We start from the raw sequence: 17,684 nt of genomic DNA, 5'->3' as shown, positions 1-17,684 counted from the left end.
ATACAAAAACACTAATTCAGAGGGACACCTGCATCCCTGTGTTTATAACAGCATTATCTGCAGTAGCCAATGGAAGCAGCCCAAGTGTCCATCGATACATGAATGAATAAAGAAGTGGCGTGTATGTATATGTGTGTTATTCAGCCATTTAAAAAATGAATGAAATCTTGCAATTTGGAACAATGTAGGTAGAACTGGAGAGTATAGCTAAGCGAAATAAGGCCAGTCAGAGAAAGACAGATACCCTATGATTTCACTCAAATGTGGAATTTAAGAAACAAAACAAGTGAGCAAACGGGGAAAAAGACCAAGAAACAGACTCTTCACCGTAGAGAACTGATGGTTGTCAGAGGAGAGGTAGTAGGTAGGGGGATGGGTGAAATAGGTGATGGGGATTAAAGAGTATACTTGTCATGATGAGAAAAATGAATCCATAAAGTAATTAAATCACTTAAAAGATAAATATACACAGATTTCTAACCACATGGGGAGTCAGCACCCCAACCCCTGTGTTATTCAGGGATCGAGTGTATTTATATATTGTTTGTAGCTGCTTTTGCACTATTCTTGACAGAGTTGCAACAGATTGTGCAGCCTGCAAAGCCTAAAATGTTTTTTATCTGCCCCTTTACAGAAAAAGTTTGCCCACTCCTAGTTTAGATAACTAAGATTTGCTGTGTTTGTGACTGGCACTTGCCAGAATGTAGTCTACCGTGGAGTGCTTCTTCTCAGGAGAAAAGGGAAGAGTAATTTCCTTTCATGTAAACTACTGATCTACTCTAAAACTACTCCCCAGCCTTCTGAAAGTCTGAGAAATACTAGCACCCAGAATGTAACCCAAAGCCTTGATGCCGTCCCGCTGGGAGAGCCGTCCCCTTCGTGCTGGAGAACAGCATTCTATAGCGCACTGTCTCGAATCAGCTCCCAGGTCACTGGCCCTGCAAAAAGAATGGGGAAAGGGGCCTGGATACCCATCTCCTAAGAGCAAAAGGAAATGATCAAATACCATGGTTTGTATGAGGGGGCTGTTTTCATTTTGAGGATTTGGTTTTCTCAGGGAGGCCTGAATTTATATTTTTTTGTACCCCCTCCAGACCCTGTGCAACAAGTAATCCCTAGCTTTTTTTCCTCCTAGGGAGGCAAGTACATGCAGGCAGTGATTCAATATGGGAAGATCGTATCCTGGTTAGAGATGGAATATGGCTTATCAGAGAAGGAATCTAAAGCTTCTGAATCATTTCTGCTGGCTGCCTTCCTGAACCTGGCCATGTGCTACCTGAAGCTTAGAGAATACACCAAAGCTGTTGAATGCTGTGATAAGGTAAAGGGTGTCTGCGTGTGAACTGGACTTTCCATAGTCCCAGTCTTTCTCTCCGTTTTCATACTTGGTCTTCTTACTTTGCTTCTTCTTAGCCAAGGGGTGGGTGGTGTTTCATTTTGCTTTGTTATATTCATTTGTTGACTTGGGATTCTTTGTTTCTCCTTATGAATTGGGAAATTCAGAAACATTACAACTATAGTCAGACTTTTCTGATGCCTAGATGATAATACACTATGAAGAAAAGTTTCGTTAAAATTTTTTTCATCCATGACCTTCCTTAAATCTATGGCATCTGGTATCAGATTGGACATAGAACTCCTCATGTTTAATTTACTAAGAACAGATTCAACTTCAGCCTTTCAGGACTTGAGTATGATAGAGCTGAGCTGCTTACATAGAGGTCACTTAGGTATACTTTCGGCATTGTTTCTACAGGCTGAATTTCTAGGAATGGAATATGGAGTCAAAAAATAGATTATTGAGGGGCCCCTGGGTAGCTCAGCCATTTAAGCATCCGACGCCTGAGCTCCTCAGCTCAGGTCATGATCTCATCGTTCGTGAGTTCAGGCCCCAACCCTCATGGGTTCCATGTTGACAGCGTGAAGCCTGCTTGGGATTCTCTCTCTCTTCTCTCTCTGCCCCTTCCCTGCCTTTCTCTCTCAAAATACAGGATTATTAGATATTATCCATGGGGTTTTTTTGTCAATATTATTGGCAACAAAAAATTTTCATTTTTGTTTCTTGGTTCCTAATGAAATTATCCATCTTTTCATCATTAGCCATTTGCATTTCTTCTATGAATTGCCTATTCAGATCCTCCAACTAGATGATTTGTCTGTTTCATATTGACTGAGGCAGTCTGTACATTATTACTGCTAACCCTTTATCTGACTATAGGGACCTTGTTCTCCTCACTTGCAAGGAAAGTTTTAAATATTTACTTAGTCGAACCTGTCCTTTCCTTTCTAATGAGAAAGCTCTTCCCTACCCTAAGATGATAAAAATAATTCTGTTTGGTACTTGCAAAACCTACTCTACCTAGGTATGCCTTTTAAAAAATGAATTAAAAGTAAACCGTGTTATATTTTGGTGAGGTTTGTTTTTGCATCTAGGTATACGCGGTCTAGAATCTTTTGTGTTTTGATGTGATGTAACAACTTAATTCTCATTTTCCATGTTCATAGCCAGTGTCTCAGCTCCATTTATTGCAAAGTTAGTCCTTTCCCTACCGATTTACATTCCCGCCTTTATCACTGTTAAATCTTTTAATGTACATACACATAAATCTGCTTCTGCTTTGTTCTGTTCCGCTTTGCGCACAGACTGGCAGTCAAACTCTTCAGTGGTTTCAGAGTGTATTTTTTTCTGTTGTAGGTCAAGTCCCCTCTCGTTATTTTTGTTTTCCCAAAATTTTCTCAGCCATTCTTGGGCATTTTCTTCTTCCATTGAATTTTAAAATGAATTTCTCAAGAGCCTCCTCCAAAGCCCCCTTGGAATCTTTATAGAAATCGTATCAAATACAGAAGTTAACGTGGGCATAGTTAGTTGGATTTTGATTGGTAGTATTTAATTCCCTTGAGCCCCATCTCTTCAATATGCTTTTTCCAATTCTCTTGGCCAAGGAGCTTTGGTAAGTGACTTAAATACTGAATTTCTTCAAAGCACACAAGTTACATTCACCCTTTCTAAAAAGTAGACCTCTGTCCCTAGGCCCTTGGACTAGACAGTGCCAACGAGAAGGGCTTGTACAGAAGGGGGGAAGCCCAGCTGCTCATGAACGAGTTTGAGTCGGCCAAGGGCGACTTCGAGAAAGTGTTGGAAGTTAATCCCCAGAATAAGGCAGCGCGACTACAGATTTCCATGTGCCAGAAAAAGGCAAAGGAGCACAATGAGCGGGACCGCAGGATATATGCCAACATGTTCAAGAAGTTTGCAGAGCAGGATGCAAAGGTATGTACAGAACTCTCTCTCTCAAGAGAAACATCAAAAAAAATTTTTTTGATAATTTTTAAAAAAAGGGTTAAGCATGGGACACAGGACAGGTAGACAACCCAAGAGATGCAAGAATGGGGAGAATGATACCCGATCTTAGCTGAGGCTGGTTTGGATCTGGAAGTAGAACAGGGCTGTTCTACTCACCAGACACAAGAGTTGTGAGGCACTGACACATCCGTGAAAGAAATGAGGAAAATAAGTTCCCTAGAGACGTTCTAAAGTTTATTATTTTTTAAAAGTGAAGGGGCGTCTGGGTGGCTCAGTCGGTTAAGCGTCTGGACTTCAGCTCAGGTCATGATCTCACAGTTTGTGGGTTCGAGCCCCACATCGGGCTCTGCGCTGACAGCTCGGGGCCTGGAACCCGCTTCAGATTCTGTGTCTCCCTCTCTCTGCCCCTCCCCTGCTCATGCTCTCTCTCTCTCTCAAAAATGAATAAACATTAAAAAAATATATAATAAAAAAAAAGTCAAGCACATCAGGTATTATTTTCAGATAGTACGTCTTTGTTGAGACTTCCCATTTTGCCAGGGATGGGCTGTGATGGGGAAGCCCTGCTATCATACCCTTTACTTTGCCGGCCTCCCCACAGCAGAGTTGTACTCTGGTCCTGAGTTCACCGCCCGCTCCCAGCCTCTTGTTGGCAGCCATGCCTGTGGCAGGTGGCAGGCTAGTCCCCTCCACCCAGGAAAAGTAAAAGCTGCCCCCTCAACTGTTGGCAGCACTGTCCTGACTTCCCCGGCCGGGCGACCCCAGTAAGGTCATCGCGTCCCCGTTTCACACCTGACGGCCTGTCGGGAGGAGCCAGGAATTCCTTCAGTGTTTCAGTTCCTTGTTCCTCTGACCCTCTTGATTTCTTATTTTTTCCTCAGGAAGAGGCCAGTAAGGCAGTGGGCAAGAAGACTATAGAAGGGGTCGTCAGCCGTGAAAAAGGACCAGAGGGGCAAGCGATGGAAGAGAAAGCCGGAGGCCACGTATGACACCACGCCAAGGAGGGAAGAGCCCTGATGAACTTGGCCCCCTCCTCCATGGGCTTTCACCCTACTCAGGACTAAACAGTGTTTAATGTAAAGTTTGTTATAGTCTGTGTGATTCTGGAAGCAAATGGCAAAACCAGTGGCTTCCCAGAAAACAGCCACCCTGCTGCTGCCCAGTGCTCTCCTCGAGGGGGTGGCATGGGACCACTCCAGGTGGAACAAAACGGAAATGACTGTTGGTGTGGCAAGGCTGAGCCAACAGCTCGAGTCCAGCTCATTTCAGTTTATGTCAGCCTTTGACATCTAATTCAGGGTCCCTTGAGATAATCCTAACAATTTGGGGCTGTCTGTCAGGTTTTACATTCGATTGAACTTCAGTAGCACTGCGGAAACCTAAAAATAATTGCTTAATGAGTTTCTCCTTTCCTACAGTTGGGTGGGGGAGAGGAGGAGAAGGTTTGGCTTTTTTAAATGACTGAAGTGCTAGCATTTTTTAACCAACAGAACCCACAGCTGAGGCGTCTGGAATCCCCTCAGGTCCTCAGCAGCCGCCAGACTTGAAAGCCAGAACCTCAGAGGCCACCGGCTCACTGACTCGGCCAAACTCCCTCCTCCCTAAGCCAGCCTCCATTGGGAGAGCGGGTTTCTCCTGCACCCAGCCTGGCCCTGGAGGAGGGACCCTGTCATTCCCAGAACATTCTTTAGCGACAGTAATGAGCAGAGCAGCGTGTGGGCTAGCTTTCCCTGCCTCAGGTGAAGCTCTGAGATGCCGAAGCGTGAAAATAGCCATCAGAATTGTGCTTTCCCCCCTCCTCTGGCCCTTCTAGGAGAAATGTGGAGGACAGCCCTGCCTGCCAGCATTGCGACCGTTCACCTTCTTCTTTCCATTCTGACCATTGCTATTACGTATTTAAGACTCGTTCTTAGGATATCTGACCTGGAGTGGATTTAGTTACATATCCACTTAGGATCGCCGCGGCTTTTGTTTTTGTCTTTTAAAAATTACTGCCTTGTAAACGTGTATACTGATTTATGGAACTTTATTTACACTCCTCTATCATGCAAAAAAAAAATCGACTTTTTACTACTATGAGTAGCTTAATTTTTAAAAACAAAATCTGTGGAGTTGTAAAAATTAGTAGTTGCTCTTGTGCATTAAGGGTTTTCCTCGCAGGTTTGGCACGCAGTAGCTTTCCCCTCCTGCTGATAGCTTCTTTGTTCTGGTGTGGGTTGTGAAAAAGAATCGAAAACCGCTTCCTGTGCAGGCACATCTCGCCTTGAAAGCTCCAGTACTGGGGCGGTGAATCGGGGCAAGTCTTAAAATACGTACACGCAGTGGAATCTTGGTCCTTACGGGTAAGCGAGATTGAGCGTGGCTTTCTCTCCCCACAGCCTGAAGGCTCTCGTGGGAAAGCGCCTGCAACTGAAGGAAACAGTCGCTCCAACCTGGAACATCTCATTTGTAAAATCCTAAAGAACACTGGCAATTAACTTCATTTTTACTTTTATGGTGGTTTTAACAAAACACTTTCGTTGTTAGGTTAGGACCCACGTGGCAACCTAAAAATTAAATCATTTCCTTTTATACCAGTTCTCTGCTCCATGGAACAAACGGAATGAAATTGTGAGTTTCTCTTTTGACAACTAGAATCCTTTTAATTTCTCACTTTTGTCTTTTTTCATGAGATTTCTTCAAAAGCCCCAGACTCGCCTAGGAAATATGAAAAGCAAAAGTTGATTTTGCTTTGTTTGCTTAACTGTTTAGTATTTGTAGCTCTGTTGACTAGAGCATGACTTCAATGAGGCCAATACTGAGATTTCATCCTAAAAAGGCCAGTTAGTGTTTTGCAGGTAACAAACAAAAGAACAATTCCAAAAATTAGATCACCCCAGCCAACTGTCTCCCAGGTGTGTGTTATGGGTCACCAGATTTGGGGGGGGGGGGGGTAGGGAGGGCAAGAGTGCAGGGAGGGGAGGGAAGGGGTGTGTGGGTGGTTCTGAGCATATGATTGTGGGTGCCCATCACCTCTCGAGAAGAAACTTCATATATTCTTATATCAAATTCAGTGATCTTAATTTGTCTAGAAATCAGATGTGTTTGAACCATCTTTTAGACTACATATGGAGTGGTGAGGCAGCATATGATGAATTAAAAACTTGTTTTTAAAAAAAATCACTCAGATACACTTTTTTGTGTTCCTCAAATAAATTTTAAAAACAACCAGACATAAACTTTCTATTATTCTTGGTTTTGCTTCAGTAGTCTTCAGGAAACGTTGTTTTGGTTGGAAAACCATGGGGGCCAAGTTGAAGGCATGTGACATCAGAAAATTGGCTGGAGGTCATATTGTCTTCCTTGCTCTGAGGACAGCTGGAAACCAGCGTGGGACTAAAGGTGGCAGGATGATGCATCTTTGTGCAGATGAACCACATGATCAGAGAGACCAGAGGATTTTGTTTTCTCATCAGCCTGTGGATATGCCGCCATTTTAACTGATCGTAAGGTTCATTTGGGAAATGAAGAGACTTCGTAGTGCCCTTTAATAAATATGTAAAACATAAGCATGCATCGGGATATTCTGGCTTAAGTGTGCATGTCCTCTAAGTAGCATATTTCATCAGATACTCCTGGTTGCATACTCTGAAGGCCAAAGGAGAGGTCACACATATTGCAAAAGAAAGGTGACACGGGGCTGGGGTGGTGACGATCCTATCTCCACTAGCTGTACGGGCATCTGCGGATAGGTCAGTGCAGGCTCCAGAGACCTTATCTTTTATCCTTCTGAATTCCTTGCTTCATCTCTGGATTTGAATTCTACTCCTACCCCTTTGCTGCTAAATTACTTGAAAGTGAAATAATTGTCTTTATTTGCATGATTTTATAATATATTTTTTTTACTTATCTTGAGAGGTGGGGGGAGAGAATCCCCTGCAGGCTCCTCACTGTGCAACGTGTGGCTCAAACCCACCAACCATGAGATCGTGATGTGAGCCGAGATCAAGAGTTGGACACTTAATGGGCTTAACCACCCAGGCGCCTCTGCATGTTTTTGCTAAGCAAATAATACTCTTGCTAGGGGTATTAAGGATAGCCAGAAGTGGTTTCCCAGCCGTGACCTGGGTAACTCAAGGCAGCCTGCATCCACTCCAGAGATGAGTGTGTCAGTGAAGAGCTTTGTCCACATGTATTCAGCCTTTTTAGCATCGTGCATCAGAATGTAGGACTGGCAACCCTGGGAGACTCACCAGCGTTAGTGACAACATGCACTGAATTCAGACTGATGAGTCAAGATCCCAAAATTAAGAACTCCCTAGCCTAGCTGTATGTTATTTCTATCCGCTGGCTGCTCACATGTTCGAGTAGCAATGACTGACAAAAGTGTACATAAAAGAACATTCCGTAATGGCTTGAAAATGTCTTGAGGGACACCCACTCGGTGCTGCCTTGCATATTTTTCTCTCCTTCACGTCTGATGTTGAGGGGAGGCGGGGAAAGGATACAGAGAAGGCGCAATAATTTCATCACTGCTGTTTGCATAATTTATCTCTTGATCTATAATTGAACATAATCTACACATGTGTCCTTAGTAATACATTGCAAAACAGGAACATCACCGAAGGTAACTCCCAAGAAGATCTTTGTCAGCATTTTGTTGGGGCTAACGGCTGCCTAGAGACGGGACATCTTGAGCCTAGTCCCTGATGCAGGAATTTCCAGAGGACCTTGGGGAATCACATGTGGAGGCCCCAGAATGGTGAAGTGGCCGGCCCACAGTCACCCAGGTCGACTGATGTCCTTACACAATTCCAAAATAGGTCTTTTTCCAGTCTGAAGCAGGATCTCTTGGCCGATGGAACGAGATGTTGTTAGTTCTTTAAAATCCCCAAGCATTTGGTTGACCGGAAATGACAGCAGAGCCATAGGCCTCATACTCCACTTTAGGGTACAAATACAGGAAATGTAAAGCATAGGCATGATTTGCTTTTTAAACAATGCTGGGGGGCGGGGAGTGCCTGGGGGGCTCAGTCGGTTGAGTATCTGACTCTTGACTTCAGCTCAGGTCACAATCTCACAGTTCATGGGATCAAGCCTCGCATCAGGGTCTGACAATCGAGGGCAAGTAGTAAAATGTTGAGTGACGCCAGGCGTTGACAAGGGTAGGGTAGATCTCAGCTGCTAAGAACGGTGCATAGGAAAAGCTGTCCTGCAGTTGCAAGCTAAAACTGGTCATTACTATTTACTGGGTGCTTCCTCTACAAGGCACTCAACCACCTCGCCTTCTGCTGACCTTCCAAATATAAAAAGAGTATTGTTGCTGCATTGTTTCCACCTTCCAAGTCTCTCACAAGATCCCTAACCCAAAACTGCAAGGAAGGAATGTATTTCAAACTGGGCTTAGCTGACACGTTACAAATACACTAAGTGTCCAAGGCTTTCTTTAGGTATTAAATATTTCTGGCCTGGGTCTGCTTTGGATCATGTGTTTTCATAAGATAACTCCTTGCTGTACGCGTTATGACTTGGCTTTAAAATTATCTCCTTAAATATGTCTGACCAAGAAAATAAGCTGGGAAGAACAAGCCAATGACTGGTATTTGGGGATGCCACGTCCAATTCTAGTTGCTCGGCTAACTTATCCGATGTCTGCTCACAGCCATCTTTTCACACTGAGAATTCCTCATCTCTTTGGTCTAAACACTTAAGCCCACGTGTATACCCTCAATCTCTACAGATAGACCTAAGTCTTCCTGAAAATGACACCAGCCTGAGCACACAATTAATATTCATGTGACCACCCCTAAAGGATCCAGGAACTCACTTATTCCTTGACTCATCACCATGCCAGCACCCAGTACACCATCACCACTCTAGAACATAGTAGATGCTTAGTAAATTGGTTTCCTGCCCTTTCTCATAAAGCAGCTCCACACCTCAATCTCCGTGGGCCTTCATTCCTGTTACTTGTCTTGGTAATGTGGAGGCCAGTACCACGTGGTTTTCCAGCAGTTACTGCAATATGATTTTGATCTTGAATTCCTTGAGGTGGTGAACAAGGAGCAACTTGACTTGAGGGGGTCATAACTGCAAAACGGGTCTATGGTCTTCAGGCTCTCGTGATTTGAAATCTACCTCCAGTCATCGGAGTTAACTCATGATAACTCAGAGTTCATCAGCCTAAACAGATCAAATGGAGGAGGATTCTGGGAAGATGGCAGAGTAGGAAGCACTAAGAATCTCTCCTCACCTAGACAACAGTTGCACCTGCAGACTCTGTCTGATGTAACTATTTTGCAACTCTGGAGTCTGTTGAAGACTGGCAACTTCCTGAGGAAGGCATGGATGGTAAATTGCGGCCAGTTTCACTCAATTTTGACTCTTAGCACCGTAGCAGCTTACCCATCCACCATTTCAGCGTGGAGCCTGAAGCAAGGATTCGTCTCATGACTGAGCTCATGACCTGAGCCAAAAGCAAGAGTCGGACACTAACCAACTGAACCACCCAGGCAGCCCAAAGTAAATACATGTAAAAGCTAGTATTGCAATCCCTATTAAAATAACACCAGTATTCTTCACAGAGCTAAAACAAACAATTCTAAAATTTGTATGGAACCATAAAAGACCCTAAACAGCCAAAATAATGTTGGGGGAAAAAAAATCTGGAGGCGTGATAACCCTGAACTTCAAGCTGTATTACAAAGCTGTAATCATCAAGACAGTATGGTACTGGCACAAAAACAGACACATAGATCAACGGAACAGAATAGAGAACCCAGAAATGGACCCACAAACGTATGGCCAACTAATCTTTGCCAAAGCAGGAAAGATTATCCAATGGGATAAAAGACAGTCTCTTCAGCAAATGGTACAGGGAGAACTGGACAGTGACCTACAGAAGAATGAACCTGGACCACTTTCTTACACCATACACAAAAATAAACGAAAACGGATGAAAGGCCTAAACATAAGAGGAAGCCATCAAAATCCTAAAGGAGAAAACAGGCAACAGCCTCTTTGACCTCGGCCACAGCAACTTCTTGACACGCCTCCAGAGGCAAGGGAAACAAAAGCAAAAATGAACTACCGGTGTGGTAGGGTCCTCTCCCTAAGGAGAGAGAAAAAAAGGAGAGAAAACTTCAAGGTAACCTGGCTATGCACCTATGTGACAACATCCCTCATGACCTTGTAAACTGAAACTAATCAGACTACATGTTTATGTGTTACCATATATGGGAGACAAAAAAATAGAAAATGTATTTAAAAAAATTTTTTTTCAACGTTTATTTATTTTTGGGACAGAGAGAGACAGAGCATGAACGGGGGAGGGGCAGAGAGAGAGGGAGACACAGAATCAGAAACAGGCTCCAGGCTCTGAGCCATCAGCCCAGAGCCTGACGCGGGGCTCGAACTCACGGACCGCGAGATCGTGACCTGGCTGAAGTCAGACGCTTAACCGACTGCGCCACCCAGGCACCCCAGAAAATGTATTTTAAAAACTATGCCTTGTGATGTTCAGCGCTCAGTTCTTTGGGTACGAACCCAACTGAGCGGTGCTGGTGCAAATACAAGTTGCTTCCCGGAAATTAAAAACCTCAGTGTCCCAAATCTCTGTGCGAGAATCCTGCTACATTGTGACCTCATCAAGATAAAAGGCTTCTGCACAGCAAATAAAACAACAAAACTTAAAGGCAACTGATGGAATGGGAGAAGATACTTGCAAAGGACTATCAGAGAAAGGGTTAGTATCCAAAATCTACAAAGAACTTATCAAACTCAACACCCAAAAAACAAATAGTCCAGTGAAGAAATGGGCAAAAGACATGAATAGACACTTGTCCAAAGATGACATCCAGATGGCTAACAGACACATGAAAAGATCCTCAACATCAGTCATCATCAGGGAAAATACAAATCAAAACCACAATGAGATACCACCTCACATCTGTCAGAATGGCTAACATTAACAACTCAGGAAACAACATGTTGGCGAGGATACAGAGAAAGGGGAACTGTTTTGCACTGCTGGTAGAAATGCAAACTGGTGCAGCCATTCTGGAAAACTGGAGGTTCCTCAAAAAATTAAAAATAGGGGCACCTGGGTGGCTCAGTTGGCTAAGTGTCCAACTTGGGCTCACGGTTCGTGGGTTCAAGCCCTGCATCAGGCTCTGTGCTGACAGCTCAGAACCTGGAGCCTGCTTCAGATTCTGTGTCTCTTTCTCTCTCTGCCCCTCCCTGGCTCATGCTCTGTCTCTCAAAAATAAATAAACATTTAAAAATTTTTACAATAGAACTACCCTACAACCCAGCAATTGCACTGCTAGGAATTTATCCAAAGGATGCAGGTGTGCTGTTTCGAAGGGGCACATCCACCCCAATGTTTATAACAGTGGTATTGACAATAGCCCAAGTATGGAAAGAGCCCAAATGTCCATCAATTGATGAATGGATAAAGAAGATATGGTATATGTACAATGGAATACTACTCAGCAATCAAAAAGAATGAAATCTTGTCATTTGCAACGATGTGGCTGCAACTAGAGGGTATTAGGCCAAGAGAAATAAATCAGTCAGAGAAAGACAAATATATGATTTCACTCACATGTGGAATTTAAAAACAAAACAATTGAACATAGGGGATGGGAAGCAAAAAGAAGATAAAAGCAGAAGGAGACAAGCCATAAGAGACTCTTAATACAGGGAACAAACAGGGTTGCTGGGTGGGCAGATGGGCTAAATGGGTGATGGGCATCAAGGAGGGCACTTGTTGGGATGAGCCTGGGTGTTACATGTAAGTGATGGGTCACTAAATTCTATTCCTGAAAAATAAAATAAAGGCCTATATTTTCTCTGAAAAAAATAAAAATAAAAGCTGGTATTAAAACAGTGGTTTGTAACAGCAGTTTTTGTTTTTTACATGATTTAAGAGAATAATACATTTTTACGGGGAAAAAACAGGGGCACCTGAGTGGCTCAGTTGGTTAAGCGTCTCAGTCTTGATTTCAGCTCAGGTCATGATCTCACGGTTGAGTTTGAACCCCACATTGGGCTCCACAATGACAATGCAGAGCTTGCTTGGGATTCTCTCTCTCCCTCTCTTTCCACCTCTCCCTGACTTCCTCTCCCTGACTTACGTGTTCACAAGCTTTCTCTGTCTCTCAAAGTGAATAAACTTTAAAAAAAGAAAGAAAAAAACATTAATGTAAAAGTTTGTATTTCCGTAACTTTGGTATATAACTCCAAATATGTTTTCCACATAATTTAGGAGACTGATGCACTTAAAGGAGCGATTGCTTTATGTTTTGGGTACACAATGTGTAAAGATGTAATTTTAGTTAATTTAATTAATTTAAATTTAATGTTATTTGTGGCACTGACAACCAAAAGGATTGGGGACAGAGCTGTAATGGAACAGTGTTTGTATGTTACTGAAGTTAAGGTGCTATACATTCAAGTTAGTACATTATACCTGTATGTTAAATGTACCTCCCACAGTAACCAAAAAGAAAATAGCTGTAAAGTATACAGAAGAGGAAATAAGAGATTTAAACATTTTACCACAGAAAGAAAAAATCAACTAAACACAAAAGAAAACTGGAATGCAAGAAATAAGAGAAAAGCTATAGGGCATATAGAAAACAAACAGCACAATGACGAGTAAGTCCGTCCTTATCAGGAATTACTTTAAATGGAAATGAATTAAACTCTCCAATCAAAAGAGATTGGATGAATGGATGAAAACACGTGACGCAAACACGTGAAAACATGTGATGCTGCCAACAAGAGACTCGCTTGAGATCCAAACATGAAAACAGGTTGGAAGTGAAAGAAGAGGGGGCCGCCTAGGTAGCTCAGTCCCTTAAGCGTCCAACTGTGGATCAGGTCATAATCTCATGGCTCGTGGGTTCGAGGCCCATGTTGGGCTCAGTGCTGACAGCCCAAGCCTGGAGCCTACTTCAGATTCTGTGTCTCCCTATCTCTATGCCTTTCCCCGCTTACACTCTGTCTCTCTTAAAAATAAATAAACATTTAAGGGATACCTGGGTGGCTCAGTTGGTTGAGCATCTGACTTCGACTCAGGTCATGATCTCACAGTTTGTGAGTTCAAGCCCCACATCAGGCTCTGTGCTGTGATGACAGCTCGGAGCCTAGAGCCTGCTTTGGATTCTGTGTCTCCCTCTCTCTCTGCCCCTAGTCCACTTGCATTCTGTCTCTGTCTCATTTTTGAATAAATGAATAAACTTTTTTTTGAATAAACTTTTTTTTTAATTTTTAAATAAAAATAAATATTTTAAAAAATTCTTTTAAAAAGAAAGTGAAAGAATGGGAAAAGATATTTCATTCAAAGAGTAACCAAAAGAGAGCAAAAGTGTCTATACTAATACTAGACAAAATAGATTTTAAATTAAAAGATTGCAAGAGACAAGGATATTATGCAAAGGTTTCACTTTAAGAAGATGCCTTAACACAATAAACCATCTAGATATAACATATATATACAGAATACCACCTAACAACAGGGTGTAAATTCCTCTCAAGAACACATGGAACATTCTCCAGGAGAGACTATATATTAGGCCACAAATTAAGTCTCAATAAATTTAAAAAGATGAATGTCATAGAAAGCACCTTCTTTGACCAAAATGGGATAAAATTAGAAATCAATAACAAAACTGGGAAGTTCAATAAACTGTGGAAACGACGCACTTTTAAACAACCCAGAAATCAAAGAAATCACAAGGGAAATTAGAAATACTTAGAGATGAATGAAAAAGAAAACATACCAAAATTTATGGGACACAATGAAAGTGGTACTAAAGAAAAAAAATTATAGCTATAAACACTTACATTAAAAAACAAGAAAGGGGCGCCTGGGTGGCTCAGTCGGTTAAGTGTCCAACTCCAGCTCAGATCATGATCTCCCAGTTCGTGAGTTTAAGCCTTGCATTGGGTTCTGTGCTGACAGCTCAGAGCCTGGAGCCTGCTTGGGATTCTGTGTCTCCCTCTCTCTGCCCCTCCCCAACTTGCACTCTGTCTCTGTCTCTCTCAAAAATAAATAAACATTAAAAAACAACAACAACAACAACAGGGGCGCCTGGGTCATTCAGTCGGTTGAGCATTCGACTTCGGCTCAGGTCATGATCTCACAGTTTGTGAGTTCAAGCCCCGCTTCGGGCTCTGTGCTGACAGCTCAGGGCCTGGAGCCTGCTTCGAATTCTGTGTCTCCCTCTCTCTCTGCTCCTCCCCTGCTCACACTCTGTCTCTCTCAAAAATAAATAAAGATTAAAAGAGGAAGAAAGAAAGATCCTGAATCAAAAACTCAAATTTCAGGAGCAAGAAAAAAGGAACAAACTAAAACCAAAGCTAGCAGAAGTAGGGAAATAATAAAGATCAGAGCAGAAATAAACGAAACAGACAATAGAAAAACAATACAAAAAAATCAATGAAACCAAAAGTTAGGTATTTGTAAATATAAACAAAATTGGCAAGCATTCAGCTAGGTAAGACTTAAAAAAGAAGACTCAAACTACAAGTATGAGAAGTGAACATGACATTACTACCAGTTCCTCAGAATTACAAAGGGTCATAAGAGGTTACTGTGACAAATTACAGGTCAACAAGTTGGACAACCTAGAAGAAATGAATAAATTCCTAAAAATACGCCATCTGCCAAAACTGAATCAAGAAGAAACAGAAAATCTGAACAGATCAATTACTTGATTCAGTACTTGATTCAATTACTGATTTCAGTAATCAGAAATCTCCTGCTAAAGAAAAGACCAGAGCCACATGGCTTCATTGGTGAATTCTGCCAACACTTAAGAAGAATTAACACCAAACCTTCTCAAACTCTTCCAAAAAACCAAAGAGGAAGGAACACTCCCAAACTCATTTTACAAAGCCAGCATTACTGAGAAACTAAAGCCAGACAAGGCCACTTCAAAAAAAGAAAACTACAGGCCAATATTCCTGATGAATATAGATGCCAAAAATATGCAAAGCAATATTACCAAATCAAATTAAACACATTAAAAAGATCATTCACCATAATCAAATGGAATTTATCCCTGGATGCAAGAATGGTTCAACATACACATCATCAGTCAACGTGATACATAATAATAGAATGAAAAGAAAAAAAAAATCAATAGAGAAAAAGCATTTAGCAAAATTCAACATCCATTCATGATAAACTCCACAACTTAGGTATAGGAGGAATGTACCTCAACATAGTAAAAGCCATCATATGACAAACCCATAGCTAAAATTATACTCAATAGTGAAAGGTTGAGTGCTTTTTCTTTAAGATCAGGAATAAGACAGAGTTCTCACTCTCAGCACTCATATTCAACATAGTACTGGAAGTTCTGGCCTGAGCAATCAGGCAAGAAACCAAAAAAAAGGCATTAGGATTGGAAAGGAAGAAGTAAAATGATCTGTTTGCAGATTATATAATTTTATATATAAAAAACCCTCAAGACTCCTCTAAAACCTGTTACAAATTCAGTAAAGTTGCAGTACACAAGATTAACATAAAAAAATCAATAGCGTTTGGGGCACCTGGGTGGCTCGGTTGGTTAAGCGTCCGACTTCGGGTCAGGTCATGATCTCCTAGCTCATGGGTTTGAGCCCCACCTCGAGTTCTCTGCTGTCATCACAGAGCCCATTTCAGATCCTCTGTCTCCCCCTCTCTCTGCCCCTCCCCTGCTAGCTCTCTCAAAAATAAATGAATACTAAAAACAATCAATAGTGGTGGGGTGCCTGGGCGGCTCAGTCGGTTAAGTGTCCAACTCTTGATTTCAGCTGGGATCATGATCTCACGGTTCATGAGATGCAGCCCCGCGTTGGGCTCTGCACTCACAGCACGGAGCCTCCTTGGGATTCTCTCTCTCCCCCCACCCTTCCCTGCTCTCTTTCTGTCTCTCTCCCAAAATAAATAAATAAGCATAAAAAAAAAAGAACTCCTACAACTCAATAGCAAAAAAATCAAAACAAAACAAAACAAAAAATCCAATTAAAAGTGAGCAAAGTACCTGAACAGACATTGTTTCAAAGAAGATATATGGATGGATATATCTTGAATACCAATATATCTTGAGTACCAAGAAAAGGTACTCAATCATCAGGGAAATAAATGCAAGTCAAAACCACAATGAAAACAACAACACCCACGAGTTATCTCCTCCTTCCAGTTAAAATAGCTGTTCTCAAAAAGATAAGTGGTAACTAATACTGGCAAGAATTTGGAGTAAAGGAAACGCTTCTGCACTGTTGCTGGGACTGTAAATTGGTACAACCACTATGGAGAAAAAATATGGAGATTGCCTCCCAAAATTTAAAATAGAACTATATGGTCCAGCAATATCACTTCTAGAAATATATCTGAAGGAAATGATAACACTATATCCAAGAGGTATCTGCACCCCCATATTCACTGCAGCATTATTTACAATAGCCAAGATGTAGACACAACTTAAGTGTCCGTTGATAAAATATAGTGGTATATATATATACAAGTGGAATATTATTCAGACATAAAAAGAATAGGAAATTCTGCCATTGTGTCAGTCTGGATGAACCTTGAGAGGATTATGCTAAGTGAAGTAAGTCAAAGACAATACCGTATGATCTCACTTATATGTGGAATCTTAAAAACAAAAACAAACCAAAAAACCTAACTCATAGAAAAAGAGATCAGATTTGTGGTTAGCAGAGGCAGGGGTGGGGGATGGGATGAAAGAAGTCAGAAGGTACAAACTTCCAGTTAAAAGATCAATCAGTCCCAGAGATGTAATGTACAACATGATGACTATAGTTACCACTGCTGAATGGTATATTTGGAAGTTGTTAAAAGAGTAGTTCCTAAGAGTTCTCGTCACAAGGAAAAGAAACATTTTTTTTTGTATCTGTAGGAGATGATGGATGTTGACTAAACTTACTGTGGTAATCGCAATATGTGAAAGTCAACTCATTATGCTATACACCTTAAACTTGTACAGTGCTGTATGTTAATTATATCTCAATAAAAGTTGGGGGGAAAAGAATAAGTAAAAAAAAAAAAAACCACATCATTCACAGAGTAGAAAGGTTACAGGATGAGAGAAAATACTTGTACTTCATAACTCCGTGAGAAATGAATATCTAGACTATGTAGAGAACTCTCAAAACTCAGCAACAGAAAAACAAACAACTGATTTGAAAATAGGCAAAGGAATTGGACAGACATTTCCCCAGAGGTAATATACAAATGGCCATGAAATACATAAAAAGTCGCTGCTCAGCATCACTAATCACTGGGGAAATGTAAATCAAAACCACAACCTACCACCTCACACCCATTAGGAGGGCTATAATTTAAGAAAATAACTAAAAAACGGGAAGCAAGTGCTGGCAAGGA

The 17,684-nt window shown here is 41.7% G+C and overlaps 1 protein-coding gene and 1 long non-coding RNA gene across 8 annotated transcripts in view; one reads left to right on the top strand and one right to left on the bottom strand.

Moving 5' to 3' along the window:
* Positions 1–5,380, top strand: part of FKBP5 (FKBP prolyl isomerase 5) — a 116,656-nt gene extending 111,276 nt beyond the window's left edge. For all 7 annotated transcript variants that reach the window (XM_023253900.2, XM_023253902.2, XM_023253903.2 and 4 more), the window contains 3 exons: positions 1,136–1,321; positions 3,032–3,271; positions 4,186–5,380. In XM_023253900.2, coding sequence (XP_023109668.1) covers positions 1,136–1,321; positions 3,032–3,271; positions 4,186–4,293 — 534 coding nt within the window. In that variant the 3' untranslated portion in view covers positions 4,294–5,380. The remainder of the gene's footprint in view (positions 1–1,135; positions 1,322–3,031; positions 3,272–4,185) is intronic.
* A 128-nt stretch (positions 5,381–5,508) lies between these two features.
* Positions 5,509–17,684, bottom strand: part of LOC123385347 — a 29,476-nt gene continuing 17,300 nt past the window's right edge. The window contains exon 2 of the long non-coding RNA XR_006597706.1: positions 5,509–6,828. This is a non-coding gene — a long non-coding RNA (uncharacterized LOC123385347). The remainder of the gene's footprint in view (positions 6,829–17,684) is intronic.

The sequence above is a fragment of the Felis catus genome, chromosome B2 (assembly GCF_018350175.1).
Source record: "Felis catus isolate Fca126 chromosome B2, F.catus_Fca126_mat1.0, whole genome shotgun sequence".
NCBI classification, from domain to species: Eukaryota; Metazoa; Chordata; class Mammalia; order Carnivora; family Felidae; genus Felis; species Felis catus.
The sequence above is the reverse complement of the archived record's forward strand: the minus strand, read 5'-3'. Positions and strand labels throughout refer to the sequence as shown.